This window comes from Calliphora vicina, chromosome 2, assembly GCF_958450345.1.
Source record: "Calliphora vicina chromosome 2, idCalVici1.1, whole genome shotgun sequence".
NCBI lineage: Eukaryota > Metazoa > Arthropoda > Insecta > Diptera > Calliphoridae > Calliphora > Calliphora vicina.
Window position 1 is genome coordinate 17,257,393 of NC_088781.1, and position 21,746 is coordinate 17,279,138.

Consider the following 21,746-nt stretch of genomic DNA (forward strand, 5'->3'; position numbering starts at 1 on the left):
AACATATATTCGCGAAACTCAAAAACGGTTTAGATTATTGAATAAACTCAAAAAACCGAAATTCGGCAATATAATTACCTTTAACCAAGACAAAAAATCGTCGCAGTCGTTTTAGAAATATATTTTAGAAAAATTTCGAAATTTTTTTTTTATTGTGGTATTTCGTTTTTTTTTCATTTTATTCAATAAACTAAACCGTTTTTGAGTTACGCGAATATATGTTGTGCAACATCCTTCATTTTCGAAATAACGGTATATCGCGAAAAGAAGAGATAACATAAAAAAAATGTTAGCAGCACTGCGTACTCGAATTAGGTTAACCCGCCGGGTGCCCCGGTTGACTAAGAAAAAGTGTCAAATTCGTAGTATACATACAGTAGAGACAGTATGATTCATACATCATGCATCAGCCCACATATGGCTGAGATGTAAGGAAAAAACCAGGACAACCTCGATTTTTTTCATTAATATAGATAATATGGATACCTAACGAAAGATATTTCAAAGACTTTTGTAACGGTTATATAACACTATATTAAGTCGGACCTAAAATGGGTCAATATCGGGAAAAATATTTTTTAACCCAAATTTTTTTTCACCAAAAAATTTTTTTTGTCATAAAATTCTTTAATGAATTAAAAAAAAAAATTTTTAAATAAAAAAATTAAATTGAAAATTAAAAAAAAAATTGGTGAAGTGTATATAAGATTCTGCACAGCCGAATTTTAGGTTAAATAAGTTTGTAGTTATATCGTTTTACTGCATAAACATTCTAATCTCCAAAATTATTAACTTATCTAGAAGACTAGGAATTTTATGTTCCATCTGAAATTCCTTGTTTCTAGCTTGAGGTGTTGGGGCTGAGTGATGATTAATCAGACAGTCAGTTTGGAATATTTGTAATATTCTTGTGCATGTTGTGTATACCAGTATTTTCTATAAACGTTTTGCACCATATAACGATTTTAGTACTCTGATAAAGAAAAACAAGTACTATTCAAACATAAATTTAATACCGAAGAAAAATTCCATTCGTGTTCTAAACAAAATACGTATGAGTATTATTAATTATGTTTTAATTAAATATTAATCATACGTTCAAGGGTTCGTATTACGTAGTAAAGGTAGAGGCATTTATTAGTAGTTTGACAACATTTTACAATTTTTAATAAAAACCAAGTATATACCATAGATAATAACTAGAAGAAAATATAAGAGAATTAAATACTACAAATATTTACATTGATTAACAAGACTTTTTTCGTAGCATGTGTTAGGTTTTTGACAGCAGACTTAGGATATTTGCTCTCAGTAAGCCTTCTTAAATCATTGTGGTAATTTAACAATAAATCTAATTTAAACATTTTAAACATATGATGTTGATTATAATAGCAAAATAAACTAAAAAGGAAACATAAATTAAGCAACAACTATTAAAACAAAAGAGCAACGCATTTAAAACATTTCACTAAATCTCTTTAATTTATTTCGATTTAAAAATAACCTTGACATTGGTCATTTATATTTATTTTACTCATGTTATTTTATTTATTATTTTATTTTTTTGTCAACATTAGATTTATAAAAATAGAAAAGGGTTTGTCAATAACAATAAGATTGTGGTTGGTGGTGGTGGTGGTGGTGGCGATGGCGTCGATGTTGCTGGTGCTGATGACGATGATGACGATGATGTCGGTTATATCATGCTGTTTATTAAATGTTTCGTGTTTATATTTCTTGCCTTTTGTGTAAACGGAAATCAAAAGCCATTGTTAATGATTGGCTAGAAACAGTTTGAGTGTTTCGTAATAAAAAAAAGAAACTTAAATGTTAAAAAAAACTATCATAACAATGCATAACACTGCTGTGGATTTTTTCATAGAAATTTAACATGAACAATATGTCATTTTTATACAGTAGTTTAGAGAAAAGGGTTTTCCTATGGGTATTTTTGTTTGCAAAGCTTTTATATTAACAGACAATCAAGAGAGAAAATATAGTAGTAATAAATACTTCAATAAATTAAATAATAAGCAGCTAAACTACTAGTCAAATTCATAAAAACGATAAATGAATTTTGAATTCCTAAAAATAAATTAAGTTCTTTAATGAGCTACTTTAGTTTTCATATTTGGTAATTGGATTGCATTAAACAAATTAATTAATGGACATATTTTCATGCTATTTTCCTACCCAGACTGTTGCCACAAGTTGTGCCAATTTTTCTTTTTTTTTTGACCACAATATTCCCTTCAGCAATCATACTAAAATCTACAACTACAAACAATATACAACAACAAAATTTGCGTGATTTCTTTGTTGTGTCTTTTGGTAATATCTGCTATTCTGTATATTTTTGTCTAAATTATCTAATTAAGATAAATTGCTGCAAGAAATCTGTCTCTCAAATTAACAAAAGAATATTTGGTCGAAAATGAAACTTGTCCCCAAAAAATAATTTTTAATTTTCACGATAAAATCGTCATAAATCAATTAGATACAATACAAATAAGAATTTTATTTGCGACAACGTGTTACATGGCAAAATATTTATATTTTTAGTTTAAAATTAAAAATATGTGCAACAATTAATTTTTTTGGTTTTTTGCTTAAACCGAAATTTTTTGCAGTTTCTTGTAATTATTTTAAACAAATTTATGAATTTATGCCAACATATATTATGTACGATGACATATAAGTTTTGTTCTATTTAGTTGGCGTTTGAGGCATTATTTTATGGTGTTTGGGTTTTTTCCTATTCCTAATTTTGTTTAAGGTTAATGCCAATTTTTCGTTGGTTTGATTAATGTAAAAATCTATCAATCATGATGAAATCAAGATGTTTCTAAACGAAAATAAATGTGGAATTTGTTTGTAAAAGTTTTGTTTTGTGGTAGTTTATTTTTTTGGCGAAAGTGTGTACTTTGTAATGAAATGGATTGAGTTGTTTGAATGTTAATGTGACCTTTTGTAATGACATTTGGAAATAATCAAATATCACTATGCATATAAAATTTGCATATGATCCGGAAATATAACTTAATTCAGAAGCGTGTAAATTAAAATTTTTCCAAAATTTGTCAATTAAAAAAAAAATTGGATTTGAGTAAAAAATTCTGAAAATTCAAAGCAACCATCCTCATAGAAGTCCATATTTGTATTACCCTATATGTTTCTTAAATACTTGCAAATTTTGTATACTATCGCACGGTAAATAACGTTACAGTAGGCACTTTTCTAAAAAAAAAATCAGCTTTTGTAACACATTTTCCCCATTTTAGGAATTTCGGTATTTCAAAATAATAAATGTCAAATGTTATAATGCCAATGTTTTAATAATATTTAATTCTATGTTAGTTATAAATTTTATTATGATATCTTTAAGCGTTAAAATTTTAAATTTTTCTTCATGAAAACCACCCTATTATAATTTTTGTAGTTTTTAAGAGTCCTAGGATTTTCACCAATATCAAATACTTGTATAAAATGCTTATATTTACTCTAAAAAAGCTCCACCTTTGAAAAATTTGTACGTTTTTTCATATATTGCAACTCATTCGCAACATAAATGGATTTTTGGCGATTTGTTTTTAAAAACTAGAGAACCAAGGTGACCAAATTTGAGGCTACTCACTGTCCCCTATTAGCGCTAGGAAGCTGAACAAAAGTAAATCAAGTCGAAAACACTTCAGCTCCAACCATGTGAAATTTCGTAACCATTTCTCTAATAGTTTCCGAAATATTTCCAAAAAAATCGTTTCTAAACCACTGTGCCTTGTCATGGTGAAATATTACGGTTTCATGTCTGTCTGTTCCCTATGATGCACTATGGTTCCAAATCGCATTTTTATGGCATAAATTAAAATAATCATGACAGCGCTTTTAATTTCAGCACATTTAATGTCCATGGTATATAAATAAATTTACACAAAAAGTAATCAGTTGTACCACGCCCACACCCTACGCCCACTAAATGGGAAGATATCCAAACTACTTACCTTGGGCTACACGTGATTAAAGTTTCAACTTTGAAAGTCTAGCAGACTAGCAGTGTTGCCAACTGTTTTTAAATATAATTTCTTGATTGCTTGGAGTGTTGCTTAGGAAAATAAATTAATTTTTAACAATTTGAATAAAAAAAAATTTTTAATTTTTGCAAAAAAAAAATCGATTTGGGACCATAGTGTGATGGTGTGGCGCCGGATTTCAGCAGCTCATAATAGATAGAACCCTTTGGGTCCCACTAAATACAGAGCATTACTTTAGCGCCATGAGTATTTGGCTTTGGTATCAATTCGGCTGGTTGGCCGGGCTTCGCATACAAAATCTACGCATCTGGTTATTGCAGTTTATCCATTTTTCATCACCAGTAATGATTCCGTGCAAAAATGATTTTGTTTTATAACGTTCAAGCAGCATTTCAGACATACAAAATCGTCTTTCAAGGTCTCTCAGCTTCAATTCGTATGGTACCACATTTCCCTGCTTTTGAGTGTATTCAACTTGAGTAGCTCCCAATAATTTTAAGAGCTCTTGTTGAGTTTGACAACAATCTTCATGCAGTAATGTCTCCAATTCTTGGTCCTTAAAATTTTTTAGCTTTCCTGGGCGATCTTTGTCTTTCGTTTCAAAAGCACCACTTTTGAACCGAACAAACCATCTCTCAAACGTTGAATCTGATGGAACACCTTTTGCTTTGCAAATTAAAGAAGTAAAGCAAAACTTACCGAATATGATGCTTTGTTGGCACAAAATTCGACATTTTAGAAGCAAAAAAATAATAATATTCAATAACTAAGTGAGAATAAATAACAGATATGTACCTTTCAAAATGAGAGATAAGTTATTAAAAACAAAAACCGCCTTCAAAGATACACCATCGATTGAAAATACCGCATTTATGTCATTTTATTTGTAATTTCTACATTTTTCATTATCGACCCCACAAAGTATATATATTTTGGATCGTTATAGATAGCGGAGTCGATGTAGCCATGTCCGTTTGTATGTTGAAATCAACTTTCCGTAGCCGTCAAATAACTTACATATATGATTCAGACATTAATATATCCGCTAATGGTGTTTTCTTTTCTGGCATAAATGCTGCATTTATTCTGCCTTTTACCCTTCTTTGTGTTCTTTTCTGAAAAAAATTTAGTTTGGTCGTGTTCTTTTCTAATAATGTTGCCCTAAAACCCTGAATATATGCTACATGGGTTAGAAATGCAGCACTTTTTTTGTAAGCAAAAAGTATAGTTTTTTAATATTTAGTAGCTACATAAAAATTGCACAAATGGTAATGATTTTGTTCTATTGTGATCGTTAAAAATGCAACACATAATGAGGGTATGGGTAACATTTTATAAATGGTACACAATATATAGGCAACATTTTGTGTCAGAAAAGAAAACACCATAAGACGCGGTTCGGTTGCTATTTAAAATCGGCCCATAAATGCCTGAGATCTATATCTGGATTACTGAGTCATCAATATAGACAACAGGGATACCTAATGATAGATATTTCAAAGTCCTTTGCAACGGTGTATATAAGGCAATAGTAAGTCGGACCTGCAATGGGTCAAAATCGGGAAAAATATTTTTTAACCCGAATTTTTTTTTTCAACAAAAAATATTTTTTCACTGATTAATTTCAAAAAACAAAATTTTTAAAAATTTAAAAGAATTTTTTTTTTTAAAAATCAAAAAAAAAAAAATTTCAAATATGAAAAAAAAAATATTTTTTTTGATGTCTATAAATAGTAAATATATTGTATATAAAGTAGGTTATTATATTAATCGGGTTTCTGGTTTAATCGGTTAATCGAACAAAGAATTAATCGAGATTTAGATTTATTCGGTTAATAATCGGTTAATTTAAAATTATTCGATTAATTTTAAATTGAAAATACAGCAACAAAATACAAAAATTCAATGACGTTTTTCTCAAAACGCCTTTTTTGAATTATGACGTTGTTGCAGCAAATGAGCGAATATGTGAGTGTTTTAGGGTTTTAGTGAGATCTTTATAAATAATCCTTTATAAAAAGAAAATAATTTAAACGATTTTTTGATTTAGATTTAATAAAACTTTTCTTGGGAAAACAACTCTCTTGCTGATTGTATATGTTTCAGAAATCAAATTTTTGGATTGTTTTAGATTTTGATTAATTTAATACATAGTTTCGTTTAGTTATGACAAAAGACTCATTTCATAAAAAAGTTTCGTCTATACATGTAAATACAAGCAAAGTTTGAAAGACATGTAAATTAAATATGTCAGTTGTTAAACATACACACTAATCATGTTTATTGGATGTTCAAAAAATATCTAATTTTAATTTGAAATTTGTATTTGAATGGAAAGGGGAAAATAAATAAAAAAAAAATTGTTTAAAGTGCAAAAAAAAAGGAATTTCGGTTAATCGGTTAATCGACACAATTTAATCGGTTTATTTGTTATTTGAAAATCGGCAATTTTAAATTATTCGAACAGTTAACCGTCCAAAATTAATAGGTTAACCGATTAACGGTTAATCGACTGAATACCCCAATATAAACCGTTTAGAAATTATTTAAACTATTAAGTAATATTTTAACATGAATACTATGTATTGTCCGTGTTTATAGACCACAACTAGCCATTTGTGCCTTTAATACGAGTACGTAAAACAACTTTAGATTTAATAGCAGATACCAAGACATGTGCCAGTAATAGCTTGTCATATTGCTTTATTATTCTCTTTTAACTTAATGTACAATTGTATTAATAAAATCAATGAAATAAACATTCCGGCCAAAATATGTTGTTAATAGTTTTCATTGTTATTTTATGGTTATTTCTGAAATCTTCTTCTGGTTTATTAATTTTTAATCAATAAAAGGCATTTGTGCGGCCAAATAAATATGAGCTGCTATCTACAACTTATCAAAAATGTCAACGTTAATGATTAATGATTTTCCCTTTACACTTTACCTTAACACAATTTTGCTGTTATTAGGAGACGGAGTAGTGTTTTTGGTGTTAGTCCTTCTTAGATAATTAGCACATGATAAAAGGTGACAAGGTCACATTCAAGGACATTTATGTGTAAAGATAATAAAGTTATTACAACAAGTAGTGGAAAGATTAAGATTGTAATAGCTTTTAAGTCTAATGAACTTTAGCTTAATTACTACTTATGGGTGCATATATATTTTCTTTATTTCCATAAATGCTAAATGATCATTTTGGTTAAACTAATTGTATAAAAATCAATTAATTTTTTATGTTTAAGAAATTAAATGCTTTTAGGTTTCTTCTTTCTATAACCAAGGATTATCCTTGGTAATTTTTCAACTACTTAATGACTTGACATTTAATAGTAACAGGCGAATCTAAAAAGAAAATTTTCCACTACGAAACTAATAAATTAAGTTTTGTTATGTACTGTATTGTAGTAGAACCGGTATTATGGTTAAGTATGTAGAATGTATGCTAACTATATTGTTAGGTTTGTGACAGTTTGAAATATAAATTTTCGAAATACATTCCATTATTTTATACTTCATTTTGGTTACTTTTTGATTTTCAGTTTGAAGAAAAAACTTGCTTCGAAAATGTGAACAACTTTAAATTTTAAATTTTTTCGTATCACAACAACTGAATTTCGGGTTTTGGCACTTAAGTTCGAATTTTCAAAAAATATTTGGAAATTTTAGAATAATATTTAAAATTAAAAAAAAAATATTTTTAATTTTAATGATGTTCGAAATATCTTAAAACTCAAAACTTTGGAATTTTTTTAGTATTTCACTGCCTCTATATTGATTGATCGTTCTTTAAACTTATGTTCGAAGTTCTTAAAATAATTTAAAAATTTTCAAAATTCTCTAAAAAAAGTTAAATTTATTTGTTTGTTTCAGGGAAATATTATTTTCATTTCAATATAACAGTTGTTATTTTAGACCTTTTAGAAATTCGAACATAGTGGCTGTGTTAAAATTGTGTTTTCTTTTTAACTTAATTGAGTCGTTAATTTATTTTCTGGTTTTCCAAATAAAGTTCAAGTTTTTGAAATTATGTAATTTCGAATTATCTGAAAAAATTATATTTTTAAAATTTTTGTTGAACAAATTGTAAAGCTAATACTTAAATATTTCCTAAAAAAAATTTATATTTTTGATTTTCAAAAAGTTCGAATCCTTAATTTCTTGAAAATATTTTGGCCTTTTTCATATTAACATTACCTATAATTGATTTTCTATCTTTCGAAATTATATTCGAATTTTGAAATCAATTTTCGATATAAAAGTAAAAGTTATAATAAAAGCATATAATTTTGCCTTATTAGCATAACTTTCTATAAAATTTATTTAAAGCTTTTCGAACTAAAATTCAAATTTTCGAAATTAATTTCGAAAATTTCCAAAAAGAATTAAATTTTTTCTGTTTGTTATGAATTAAATTTCGTCATCAAATTTAAAAATTAATAAAATACAGTTGTTATTTCTGAATTTAATGAGGTTTAAAAATACTAATTTACTTAAAATACTTGAAAATCTCAAAATATTGTCTTCTTTTTAACTTTACTGTCTCTAAAATCTATTTTACGCTTTTCGAACATAAATTCGTAAACCTTAATAACAGTGTTTTTTCATGGAAGTAATAAATTTCTGGCATATATTTGAAATAACTGTTGTTATTTTTGACTTTAAATAAATTGGAAAATCTTAATATTATCTTTTTTCAATTCAACAATTTCAACTACAAATTTTCCAAATTAATTTTGAATTTTCAAAAATCTCAGAATAAGACTTAAAATAATAATATAACATTATTAATATTGTAATAATGTTAATATTTTAAATTTTATAAAAAAGCTTTTCTCTTTGATTTTGCAGAAGTTCCAAAATCTTAATTTATTTTAGTATATGAAAATTCTTTGATATTTCTTTTTGATTTCAAACTAAAGCTTAAGTTTTCGAAATTAATTACGAATTTCCGATAATCTCTCTTATTGGCTCGAGTCATGGAAATAATAAATTTCTTCAGTATATTTGAAAATTTATATTAAATGATTTTTATTTTACATTTTTAAGATGTTCAAAATTTGCTACAATATTGGAAAATTAAATTTCGAATTTTTTATAAAAATTTCGAATTTTCGAAAATCTCTTTTTGTCATGGAATATATAAATTTCGTCATTATATTTGAAAATTTATAAAAAAAACAGTTTTTATTTTTGATTTTTAGAAGTTCTAAAATCTTAAAATTTTGCTTAAGGTCGAAATTTCGAATTTTAAAAAATTTCTGTAGAAGTAAAATTTTAATATTTTCTTAAAAATATAATGAAATTCTAAATATTTGAACTAATAATTTCTAAATATTAGTTCAAATAAAAAATATAAAAAAGATTCTTATTTTTGATTTTTAAGAAGTTCGAAATTTTTGATTTATTTTGTATAAAAATACCTCTAAATGGATTTTCCTGGTTCCAAATTTAATTTTAAAATTTCGAATTCTCGAACATTTAAAAAAAAAAGTTATTTGTTTGTTTTATGGAAATAATAAATTTCTTCTTAAAAGAACATTTATTATTTTTCATTATTAATTTTTTCGAAAATCCTAACTTGCTTAAAATATATTTAAAAATGAGTTAAATTTAGCTTTTTTCCTAATTTAATACTTTATAAAAGATATAACGGAATATCTGAACTTAAATTCGATTTTTAAAAATTAATTTTGAATTTTTAAAAATCTCTGAAAAAGTAATATTGTATATTTGTGTGAATGAAATATTAAGTATCTTAATAAAATTTATAAAACTTTGATTTAAAAAAAAATTATTTTCTTAGAGCGTGTGCCAAACGGTAGCAAAGTACTTGGTAAATTATAATTTTCCTATGGTGAGAAAAGAAGTTCGAAAATCTTAACTGGCGAAAATCCCAAATTTTAGATTTATTATGTATATAATTACCTGTAAATGGATTTTCCTGGTTCCAAACTTAATTTTAAAATTTCGAAATTAATTTCGAATTTTCGAAATTTTTTTAAAAAAATTATTTTTTTTTTTGGAAATAATAATTTTCTTCTTTAAAGAACATTTATTATTTTTCATTTTTTCGAAAATCCTAACTTGCTTAAAATATATTTTAAAATGAGTTAAATTTAGATTTTTTCCTAATTTAATACTTTATAAAAGATATAACGGAATATCTGAACTTAGATTCGATTTTTAGAAATTAATTTTGAATTTCTAAAATCTCTGAAAAAGTAATATAGTATATTTATATGAATGAAATATTAAGTATCTTAATAAAATTTATAAAACTTTGATTTAAAAAAAAAATTATTTTCTTAGAGCGTGTGCCAAACGGTAGCAAAGTACTATGGTAAATTATAATTTTCCTATGGTGAGAAAAGAAGTTCGAAAATCTTAACTGGCGAAAATCCCAAATTTTAGATTTATTATGTATATAATTACCTCTAACTGGGTTTTCCTGGTTCCAAACTTAATTTTAAAATTTCGAAATTAATTTCGAATTTTTGAATTTTTTTTAAAAAAATTAAATTTATTTTTTTGTTTTATGGAAATAATAATTTTCTTCTTTAAAGAACATTTATTATTTTTCATTATTTCGAAAATCCTAACTTGCTTAAAATATATTTTAAATTTAGCTTTTTCCTAAGTTACTACTATTATATAGGATATAATGGAATATTCGAACTAAAATTCGATTTTTAGAAATTAATTTTGAATTTTTAAAAATCTCTGAAAAAGTAATATTGTATATTTGTGTGAATGAAATATTAAATCTATTAATAAAATTTATAAAAGTGTGATTAAAAAAAATTTGTTTTCTTATAGCGTGTGCCAAACGGTAGCAAAGTACTATGGTAAATTATAGTTTTCCTATGGTGAGAAAAGAAGTTCAAAAATCTTAACTGGCTTTAAATATCTGAAAATCCAAAATTTTAGAATTATTATGTATATAATAACCTCTAAATGGATTTTCCTGGTTCCAAACTTAATTTTAAAATTTTGAATTTTCGAAATTTTTTTAAAAAAGTGATACTTATTTTTTTGTTTATGGAAATAATAATTTTCTTCTTTAAGAACATTTATTATTTTTTATTATTAATTTTTTCAAAAATCTTAACTTGCTTAAAATATATTTTAAAAACTTTTAAATTTAGCTTTTTTCCTAATTTAACACTTTTATAAAAGATATAAATTCGATTTTTAGAAATTAATTTTGAATTTTCTAAAATCTCTGGAAATGTAATATTGTATATTTGTGTGAATAAAATATTAAATCTATTAATAAAATTTATAAAAGTTTGATTTAAAAAAAATTTGTTTTCTTAAAATATTTCTAAATCCTAAAATGTTGCCTTTTTTCATAATAAAGTACACCAAAAATATTTTCGAATCTCCAAAAATGTTTGTTTTGTACATTAATTCATCTTTCGTTCTTTGGACCAATGTTCGAATTTTCGAAATCAATTCGATGATCTTATTGTTTTATGTAAATAAATTCCTTCTGCAATTTGATTTAATTGATTTTAATTGTAAATCACTTGTCCTTAATTTGAAAAATGTTTACATATATTTATATGGATATAATATCAGGTGAAGTGTAGGGCCTATTTTATTCCTCTATTAACCACTCAAGAACTCTTACGAGTACACGTTCTCTATTCAGTTGTTTTCACATTATAATAAATCGAATAAAAATAACTATAGTTTTCATGTTACTATTACTTGCTATTGTTATTTTTGCTATTATTGTGTCAGTTAAACACGCATTATGGCTGTAATGTATTTTTTTCTTCTGTTGTTTGTATCTCCCTTTTGTTATAAAACATTGTACGGACTGACATTACATATTGGGAGGCATCAATTACTTTGGCAAGTACAAAAAAAAAAAGCCTTTATTAACATTGTTATTTTGAATTCAGTTCAATTCAATTCGAATGGTAATTATTAATAATGACGTAGATTTGTATTTTTATGGAAGAGAGAGAGGGAGAGACTAAAAAAAACGAAGACTATGAAATAAATAAATTAAATATATAAGTCATGTACTTAGTTAAGTTTTAGTGTGGAAACTATGGAAAATTTTGAACTTTATTGGGTGTTAGTACAATGAAGGTTTAAGAAAAGTAAAATATAAGCCGAATTTTATATATACTTCGGTATATTCTAATTAGATATATGGGGCTTCAGTGATTTTTATACAAATAAGAATTTAAAATATTAAAATTTCAAATAATACATTTTTTAATAAATACATTTTTAGAGAAACATTTAACTGGCATGACAACCTGTTAAACATTTACTGTATTTTTGCTTTATGTAGTTTATTTAAGATTCGTCTAAACTGAATTTAGCTCTTGTCTTAATAAATATTAAATAGTTGTCGATTTTGCTGAAGCCTTATATATTGAGCAAATTCAAAAAGGCTCATTTCATTATTATTTATAAATACTGCCACCTAAATACTAATACGTATTTTGTAAATCTTGATGTCAATAATAATTTACCGAACAGTATGTATGCATTAAAAATAATAGTTTTAAATAATTTCTAAGACATTTTAAAATAGATTTACTTAATAGAATAAAGAGTTTGCCAACTATATGGACGGAATGAAGAATCCAGTTGGACATTATGTAGATTTTAAATATATGATAATTCGAGAAGACTAGATCTGTATTTTAATAATTGAATAAATATGATCGGTAAATATCGCTGTCACGATCATGTTTGAAACCTTGCATTAACGCCTTACTTGCCGTGGCGCAGTGGTTTAGAAACTTTTTCTTTTGGAAATAATTCGGTATCTTGGGAACTATTGGAGATATTGTTACGAAATTTCACATGCTATGAGCTGAGGAATTTTCGAATTGATTTACATTTGTTCAGCTTCCTTGGGCCAATGGGGACCAGTACGTAGCTCCTCTAAGTTGGTCACCTCGGGTCTCAAATTTATTAAAAAAATCGGCAAAAATCCATTTATGACCCGAATGTGCTGAAATTTTGAATTTAAATGGTCCTTGAGAAGATCTACAAAAACTATGCTTACAAGTGTAGGTTATTTCTATTAGTTGAAGAGATATTCAGGTTTATTGATTTATTTTTTTTTAATTTTGATCGATCTTTTTATGGTTTTATAGATATGGCGGGCCTACGGAGCGATAAAATTCTAAATAAAATAAAAACAACTTTTTAACAGTTATCTCTTCCCTATAAAAAGTTATACGCATCCAAAGTTTAAACTTGTAAAAAGGAACGCATTTTTTACGTTTTTCCCCAAAAAAGCCCTTATATTTTTTTCTTTTGTAGAAAAAAAATGTCTTCGGGCCTATATATAATTTTTATATGATCCGGAAAGATAACTTAATGCAAAAGCGTGTAAAGAAAAACTTGGCTCACTAAAGCGGACATACCACATACCCAGTCCTATCCAAACTTGGCCAATTTTAAAAGAAAAATTTTGGTTTGAGTAAAAAAGTCTAAAAAGGCAAAGCACCGATCCACGAAAGCGCTCTATATTTGTATAACCCCATATGTTTCTTAAATACTTACTAAGTATTTTTACTATCATACAGTAAATAACTTCACAGTAGGCACTTTTCTAAAAAAACTCAGTTTTTGGAACACATTTTCCCCGTTTTAGGAATTTCAGTATTTGAAAATAAAAAATTTCAAAAATTGTAATGGCATTGATTTAAGGACATTTGAGTCTATATTGGTTCCAAATTTTGTTATGTTATCTTTAATTGTTAAAATTTTATATTAATTCAAATTTTATATTTTTATTCGTGGAAAATCACCATATGAATTTTTTTTAATTTTTAAGGTAAATGAAGTCCCAAAATTTTATAAAATTATTTAGTTTTACTAAAATATCAATCCACAGGTCATAATGTTGTCAACAATATTAAATACTTATACAAAAAGCCTTTATTTACTCCTCAGAAGTTTCACAAACCATGGCCCCTTTGAAAAATTTGTACGTTTTTTCAAACCATGTGAAATTTCGTAACAATATCTACAATAGTTCCCAAGATACCGAATTATTTCCAAAAAAAAAGTTTTTAAACCACTGTGCATGGTCATATAGAAGGCTCCATATGAGACTACAAACTTATAATCTTCGCTGTATAATCAAAATAATTTACTGAAAAGTGCGACCGCTTTAAAACCAATTTGGACATACTGAATTTAATTATGATGATCAGCAACTAATACCAATATTTATTTTATAAAGTATCTTTCATTAAGCTCTTCCTATCTTTAAATTTGTTATTCAATTGAAAAGCCATCGATTCGCCTCTCAGAGCACCCGGAATGTCAAATTTGCCATAGCTCTGCTGCATAATTAAGACTTAATTTTACCAATGACATTGGGCTATGTATTTGAATGCTTATAGTAAGCTCAAGGAATTAAAAGCAGATTCAATAAATAAATAGAATAAAAAAAACATTTTTACCAAGCTTTTGTAATGTAATTTATACAATGCTTTCGGTGTCTTGAGAAATGTTTCCACATAACAACTCTGAGATTTTTAAGTAAATTTTGCAATAATTTAATACAAAATCCTTGAAAAATTAGCTTTAAATTTCAACAGCACGTGTTGTTCCTGTTAAATTAAAAATTCCAAAGTAATTGAAGTCATATTTATGATTCACAAAAAATTTATTATGATAAACAAACTGCATGGCAATTAAAGAAATGAACAAGACTAACAGGCAGCTAACTGCAGAAAGAGAATATAAACATTTTCAAAAAGAGTAAGGGAGAAAAATAAAGGACAAAGAGAGGTGAAAACTGTTTTAAATTGTTGTTATAGGAATTATTTTATTTTCTTCTGGGTTAAAGAGAAAGTGAAAGGAGCTAGAGGAAATAAATTGAATTCAATAAAAACTAATTTGAGTTAATTTGATTAGAAATAGTTTTATACAAATTTTTAAATTGTATTTACATGATAATAATTGCCCAATTCACAATTGATGTTGTAGTGTTGTAGCGTTGTATGTCGTAAATATTTTTCAAACAAATTTTTCGAAACAAAAACAAAACATTAATAAAAAAATTACGACATACAACGATACAACGCTACAACACCAATTGTGAATTGGGCAAATGAATATTTCTACATGAATTATTAAAAAATCAGACGACTTTCATATGGTAATGTATAAGAGGCGTATATCCTAGTAGGTAGGATATGTATAAGTTTGTTATTCCATTTGTAATTTTTAAAATTTTCAAATAAATATATAGTCACCTAAAATGGAAAAGGACATATCATCACTTTTCAAAATTTTACAGGAGAGACAGAAACTAAATTAAAGTGTTGTGGTTGTAAATATGATTCTCTTTCTTTAATAAAGTCGTTTTTTTTTTTAAATAGTAAGCTAAAAATCTGTGAAGACGTGTGCCTTGGTGCGCTGTACCAATATCCATTAAAAACTATTTTTTTTTGGTTGTTACACCCTTTTTTCAGATGACGATACATATATACTAAGGTGATCGATTCTTCGACATTTTTTAGAAACCGGTTTTCGGTTTCTTCGAAAACCGGTTTCGGTTTTTTTAATAATAACCGGTTAACCGGTTTTTTTGGCAAACTATTAAAACGCCTAAAAATAAGAAGAATAAAAGTTTTATTTATTAAAATAATAGTTATTAAAACAAAAATAGTTCATTAAAAAACATAACATAACAAAAAAGAGATCATACAATTATGATAAAGAATATACATGTATTTTAATAATAAAAAATAAGCCTTTTTAAAACGCTTAAATATTTTTTAATTCTAATTTTGATTACTTCTTTTAACATTCACAAGGTCTTCGAGTCAAATTTGACCCATTTTGAAATTAAAATTTAATTTTTTCTAAAAGTGAGTGGTTGATATTTTCGATATTTTATGAATTTTATATAATTTCAAATTTCAACAACTACGTTAGGTTTTTAAAAAAAAAATTGGCAAAAAAATATATATTTTCTATTTGAGTTAAATTTGACCCGGACATCGTTAACCTTATGAAGGTTAAAATAATCTCTTAGGAATAAAACACAGTTTAAATGCTTTTGGTTTTATAAAGCTAAACATTGAAAATGATCTTTCACTCAGTCTACTTGCAGGACATATAGTTAACAAAGCATTGAGTAAGTTTTCAAGGTTTCCAGATCGCTTGTGACATTTGTCAAAATATAAAAAGTTAATACACTAAAAATCATGAAAACATACGTTTAGAGAAAACCTGCTATTCGAGGAGAAAAACCCGGTTTCTTCGATATTCGAAATGTGAGCTTATCAAAAAAACCGGTTATTAAAAACCGGGCCGATCACCCTATTATATACTCTGGATTATAGATAGTTACATAGATATATCGAAATCCGTATGTTGGGTGAAATAAACTTTAGAAAGGCCTCAGATATGTAAAATATCTGAATTATATATCAATATTTCAGTTATACGTTCGATAATTTGGTATTGTATATCGGAGATATTTTTGGATTTACTTACATCGTGTACTAGGTTTTGCACATAAACAATATTCATATCAAAATGTTCAATAACAAAATTCTTGAAAGTATTCCTGATATATTGATTACATATTTGTGCCCGCCAGATACATATATGAGACTTATGGAAAGTTGATTTCAAACAACTTACAGTACTTTACCAAAAAAAATGCTGCCACTCACTATAAAAGGAATGCCGTACCAAACGTACTTTGAGATTGTCTACCATAAATTATAAACATAGACTTAATATCGCTAGCTTAGTTTGCATATGTGTTAAGTCCCTTTTTAAACATTTCAAAGAATTTTTTATAGATATTTTTGGAATCTTTTAATGAACTCTTTTACTTATTTGAAAAGTTGGAAAATGTGTGACTTTTAAGTTCTGTTTTTTATCAATGACCTTTTCCATCTTTCTAATAACATATGGATTCCGAGCCAAACGAACTATCTACCTTTTGAGACCAATAACGAATCAAGTCAATTTCGTATACTCTGTTCGAAAGTGAAGCGTATCCCAGAGAGAGCGTTCTGCAAAACTTCGCAACCAATTCATTCTAAATACTTTTTAACAGATACTGCAACATGTGGCCGAGCATTGTCATGATGGAATATTACGGTTTCATGTCTGGCCGCATATTCTGGATGTTTTTCGGCCAATGTTGGCTTCAAACGAATCAGTTACATTCGGTGCAGGCTCCCTGCGATAGTCTCATTATTACGAGCTTCTTTGCTCCCTCCAAATACAGGTAATTACCTTAACGCCATGGATATTTATTTGGCTTTGGTGTCGATTCGGCTGGCAGGCCAGGCATAATGTACGATCTCTTAATCTAAGTAATGATTTTCTTTTATAGCGTTCAAGCATCATTTCACACAATAAAATCTTATTTAGCTGGCCTGGGCGATCTTTGTCTTTCGTGTCAAAATCCGCACTTCTGAACTGCACAAACTATCTCTCGTACGTTGAAACCGATGAAACACATTCACCATAAACTTTAGTGAGCAATCGGAGTGCTTCAGCAGGACCTTTTTTATACTTTGTCATTCTGCTTGTATTTTCTACATTTTTCATTTTCGAACCCAAAAAGTATATATATTCTGGATCGTTATATATAGCGAAGTGGATATAGCCATGTCCGTCTGTATGTTGAAATCAACATTCCGTAGGCCCAATATAACTTACATACATGAATCATAAATCAATATATCGGGAATTCTTCCGGCTCGGTTGCTATTTAAATCGACAAAATCGGCAACGATGTATATAAGTTATAGTAAGTTTGGTCAAAATCGGGGAAAATATATTTTTAACCCTAATTTTTATTTCATCGAAAAAATTTTTTTTTGTCTTAAATTCTTTTTACAATTCTTTTTTTTAAGAATTAAAAAAAAATTCCAAAAAACTTTTAAAAATAAAAAGCAATTTGGAAAAAAAAAAATTTTAAAAACAATTTAAAAAGAAAATTTAAACAATTTAAAAAAAAAAAAAAATTTTAAGCATAATTTGTAAGGGTATTCAAATAAGTTTATCATTCCGTTTGTAATTTCTAAATTTTTCATTTTCGTTCTAATATAGCCATGTGTTGAAATCAACTTTCCGAGGCCCCCAAATAACTAACATACATGCTATTTAAGTTAGAGAAAATCGGCACACAAATGGTTGAGATTTTTTACATATTTTTTATCTGTATCTGGATTACTAAGTTTTGTAACATAGACAATATGGATATCTAATTGTTGACATTTCCAACGACATATAGTAACCATAGAAACTCGGAGACGACCCGAATTTTTTTCACCTTAAAATTTTTTCATTAAAATTTTTATAACAAAAATAGTTTTCAATCTCTATTTTAAAATATACTTTGGTGAAGGATATGTTACTTGTTACTTATTCTAACGTTTTCTATTCATATTTAAATACTCTTAAAAAGTGGACTTGACACGTTTGCTCGCTAAGCTAACAATATATCGGCTAAATGAGTTGACTTTTGATAAAGTAGAGTTGAAAGAAACCTTACAAGTGTAGTTGGGGAAGAAGCGATTAGGTTTTAATTATGATGAACATGTTGAAATCGACTGTTTGACTTTCTATATAAAACTTTCTCATATACATTAAGCATTTTGTTAAGGGAATTGGGTGGAATTTTTGGAATTGTTCCCTACTATAAATATACATTTACGTACTTTCGATTTCATGTAATTTTGATGATTACAGCTCTAGCATAAGTTAAACCTAATGACAATTATTGATAGTTTCTTTATTTGATTTATTCAAACTAATTATACAGTTTGCCAAAAATAGATTTTGATTTGTTTAATATAATTTAACAGAGTTCTAACAGTTTTCATTTGTAGTTGTATATTTTATTTACTATAAATAAACAAAAAAGTATAGCAAAAGTAAATAAATTATAGACACAACTATAATTTATAAAAAAGAGCAGGGAGAAGAGAGCGCAAGCTTTACTCTTGAATAACACGTAAAGCAAACAGAGAACCAAATCCTGCTAACACAAATTGTAGTATAAATACAGCTGACAAGAAACTCACAGAGACATAAAGTTACGTGAATTTGAAACGAGTAGTTAAGCGGAAATAATTAAACCGGAAAATAGAAAACTAGAAAAAAGTGAAAAAAGTTGGAAAAAAAGGATTAACACAACTATGTTCAAGGAAATAAAAGAATTTCTTAACATCTAAGGATTTAAAAAAAGGATATTTCAACTAATTAAGCTAAATTTAAAAACAGAAATTAGAAAAGTTGGTGTTTAATCATAGAAATTAGGGTACAACGCCCTTTTTTCCTCTAAAAGAAAAAAAATATACAACAGCCATAGAAAGAAAAAAAAAAAGTCAAAGACCAAAGTGCATATATAGACAATAAGCCAACAAACACTCATCTAGCTGCAAGGACTTGACACAGATTTTATAAGTGCAACCACAGACATTAGTAAAACAACAGTAAAATAATAATTATACACAAATTATAAAGAAAACTTAATAATAGCAACAGCATTTTTTTGTATATATTAAAGAAAATTTCAAGCAAAAAGACTGTTTAAACGAATTTAAATATTTTTATAAACTAAACAAACACCGACTCAAAGTGAACTTTTGAAAACTTTTATTTTGCGAACATCGTTCAGTTTTAAACAAACAATTCTCTTTACGGAACAAGTTTCAACAAAAATCCCAACAACGGAGCCTTTAATTCTATACAAGTTTCTAAAGGATAAAAATAATCCCCGCATTCATGACAAAATTTTAGAAAACAAAAAGAAGACCACGCCTCATCGGTAGCAGACAAAGGAGTCTCGAAATCTGAAATTCGATTCGTTACAAACATCTCTCAAAGCGGTTTTTGTTAAGGAAAATCATCAATGTTAAACAAAAAACAGCCCACATCAATGGAGTACTTAATAAATATATTGAAATTTAATATAAAATATTTAAAAAATCAATAATACCATAAAAATCAATTAGTATAATTCCTTTATTATTATATAAAATCGTAAAAGGAAGGAAAAAACTTTTAATTAAAAAAAACAAACATAACATAAACCAAAGTAATTAAAACAAATAAAAAGAAAACGTACTAAATAAATCCCCTTAACAAAACGTAAAGCAAAAAAATGAAGTCCTTTTAAAAACCAAACGTTGTAGTAATTAACAATTCAAAAAACAAAACAAAGAAATTTATAAAATAAAATCGTTTAAATATAACAAAAAATAAAAATAAAACCAAAATAATCCTCTTAAATTGTAAAGGAGTATAAAAGAAGAAAAGCAAAAAGCAGGATAAAAAAATCCTTTACTCAAACACTCCAAAGGAAAAAGCAAAAAAATACACAGCCACCACCACCCCAGGCACAACTTCAACATCACCAATATCTCGTTCTCGTTCTCTTCACGTGTTGTTATATTACTTTACTGACCACCTGCAACCCCTAAAATTTATATACGGAAACACTGAGATTTCATTTTACTCTCCACGTTTCCTCTCCTTCGTTTTAAATCGTTTGTTTTGAATACTTTTTACACTCTTTTATTTGCTGCGTGCGTATTTGTTGCTTAATTGTGTTACACCTTTTGTGTGTGTGTGTGATTCTCATACATTCTTTGAACGATTCTAATTGTTGGAAATGGAAAAATCTGAACAATTTTCAGATTATCTTTTTGCTAAAATGGGTCCCCCACACTCTACCGCAGTCAATGGTTCGGAGCTGCCACCCAAAACTACCGAACACTGTGAGGCTCCTCGTGAGCTCAAAGGCTACCGCAAGTGGTTGAGTGAAAACCTTATGCTGCTGGTCACATTGTCTGGTGTCATGTTGGGTGTCATTCTAGGTAAGTCTCATTTTTATATTTATTTATTTATTATTTTCTTTTATTATTTAGCTTTAATTGATTTATGTATTCTCTTCATGTTTGCTCTTCATAAGGCCTGTGGAAACATGATTTTTTTTTTCTTTCTTTTTTTCAGTTCCCTTTTATTTTGTGTATTGAAATGAATATTTCAGTATTGATTTTTTTGTATTCTTTTGTTGTTTGTCTTAATGGGAATTCAAATCTGAACATTGAGTGGCTTAGTGAACCATAAAGTTGGATGTTGGGTTTTTGTTTTGTTTGACAAACACTTTAAGTCTTTTTATTGATTTCCTCTTCACCGAAAAATAATAACAAAAGTCTAAAAATAGATTAAATGACATGAGTTAGGAAATGTGTTTTATAAAAAGAAAACTGAAATCGTTTTTTAGATGATGTTCTGAAATCAAATACTGAATTATTTTTTTAAATGTAGGATTTTTACTGAAAATATACTACGATATAAACAGAGCGCCATCTATTAGTGTAATATTTAACTAAAATAATTCCTTATTTAATTTTAACAACGAAATTTTAAACTTTAGAATAAGTAAACGCCCGTCTAATAGATTCTTGTTCTATGGGTCATTCCAAAACACTTTTTGCGAAGAAACCACAAATAAATTTCTAGCCCCGAATTTTCAAAAAAAAAATTTTTTCAAAATATTCAAGAATCGAGGCAAAAGAACATTTTATTTCCTCTAGATGTGTATTTTTTTTGGAAAAATTTACAAATACCTGCGTTGCTAATTGGTACCGGAGAAACGAGACGCAAATCGAGGCACGATTTTCCATATATTTGTACTGATTTTCATTTAATTGGTATCGAAATTCATAATTATAATTT

General features: G+C 26.9%; 1 protein-coding gene across 2 annotated transcripts in view; it reads left to right on the forward strand.

Moving 5' to 3' along the window:
- The window catches only part of Eaat2 (Excitatory amino acid transporter 2), a 53,540-nt gene that overhangs the window by 10,087 nt on the left and 21,707 nt on the right, over nt 1-21,746 (forward strand). Inside the window, exon 3 of one of the 2 annotated variants that reach the window (XM_065501673.1) lies at nt 20,702-20,881. In XM_065501673.1, coding sequence (XP_065357745.1) covers nt 20,719-20,881 — 163 coding nt within the window. In that variant the 5' untranslated portion in view covers nt 20,702-20,718. Of the gene's footprint in view, nt 1-20,609; nt 20,882-21,746 lie in introns of those variants that run through there. The other variant, XM_065501672.1, reaches the window with a different exon arrangement.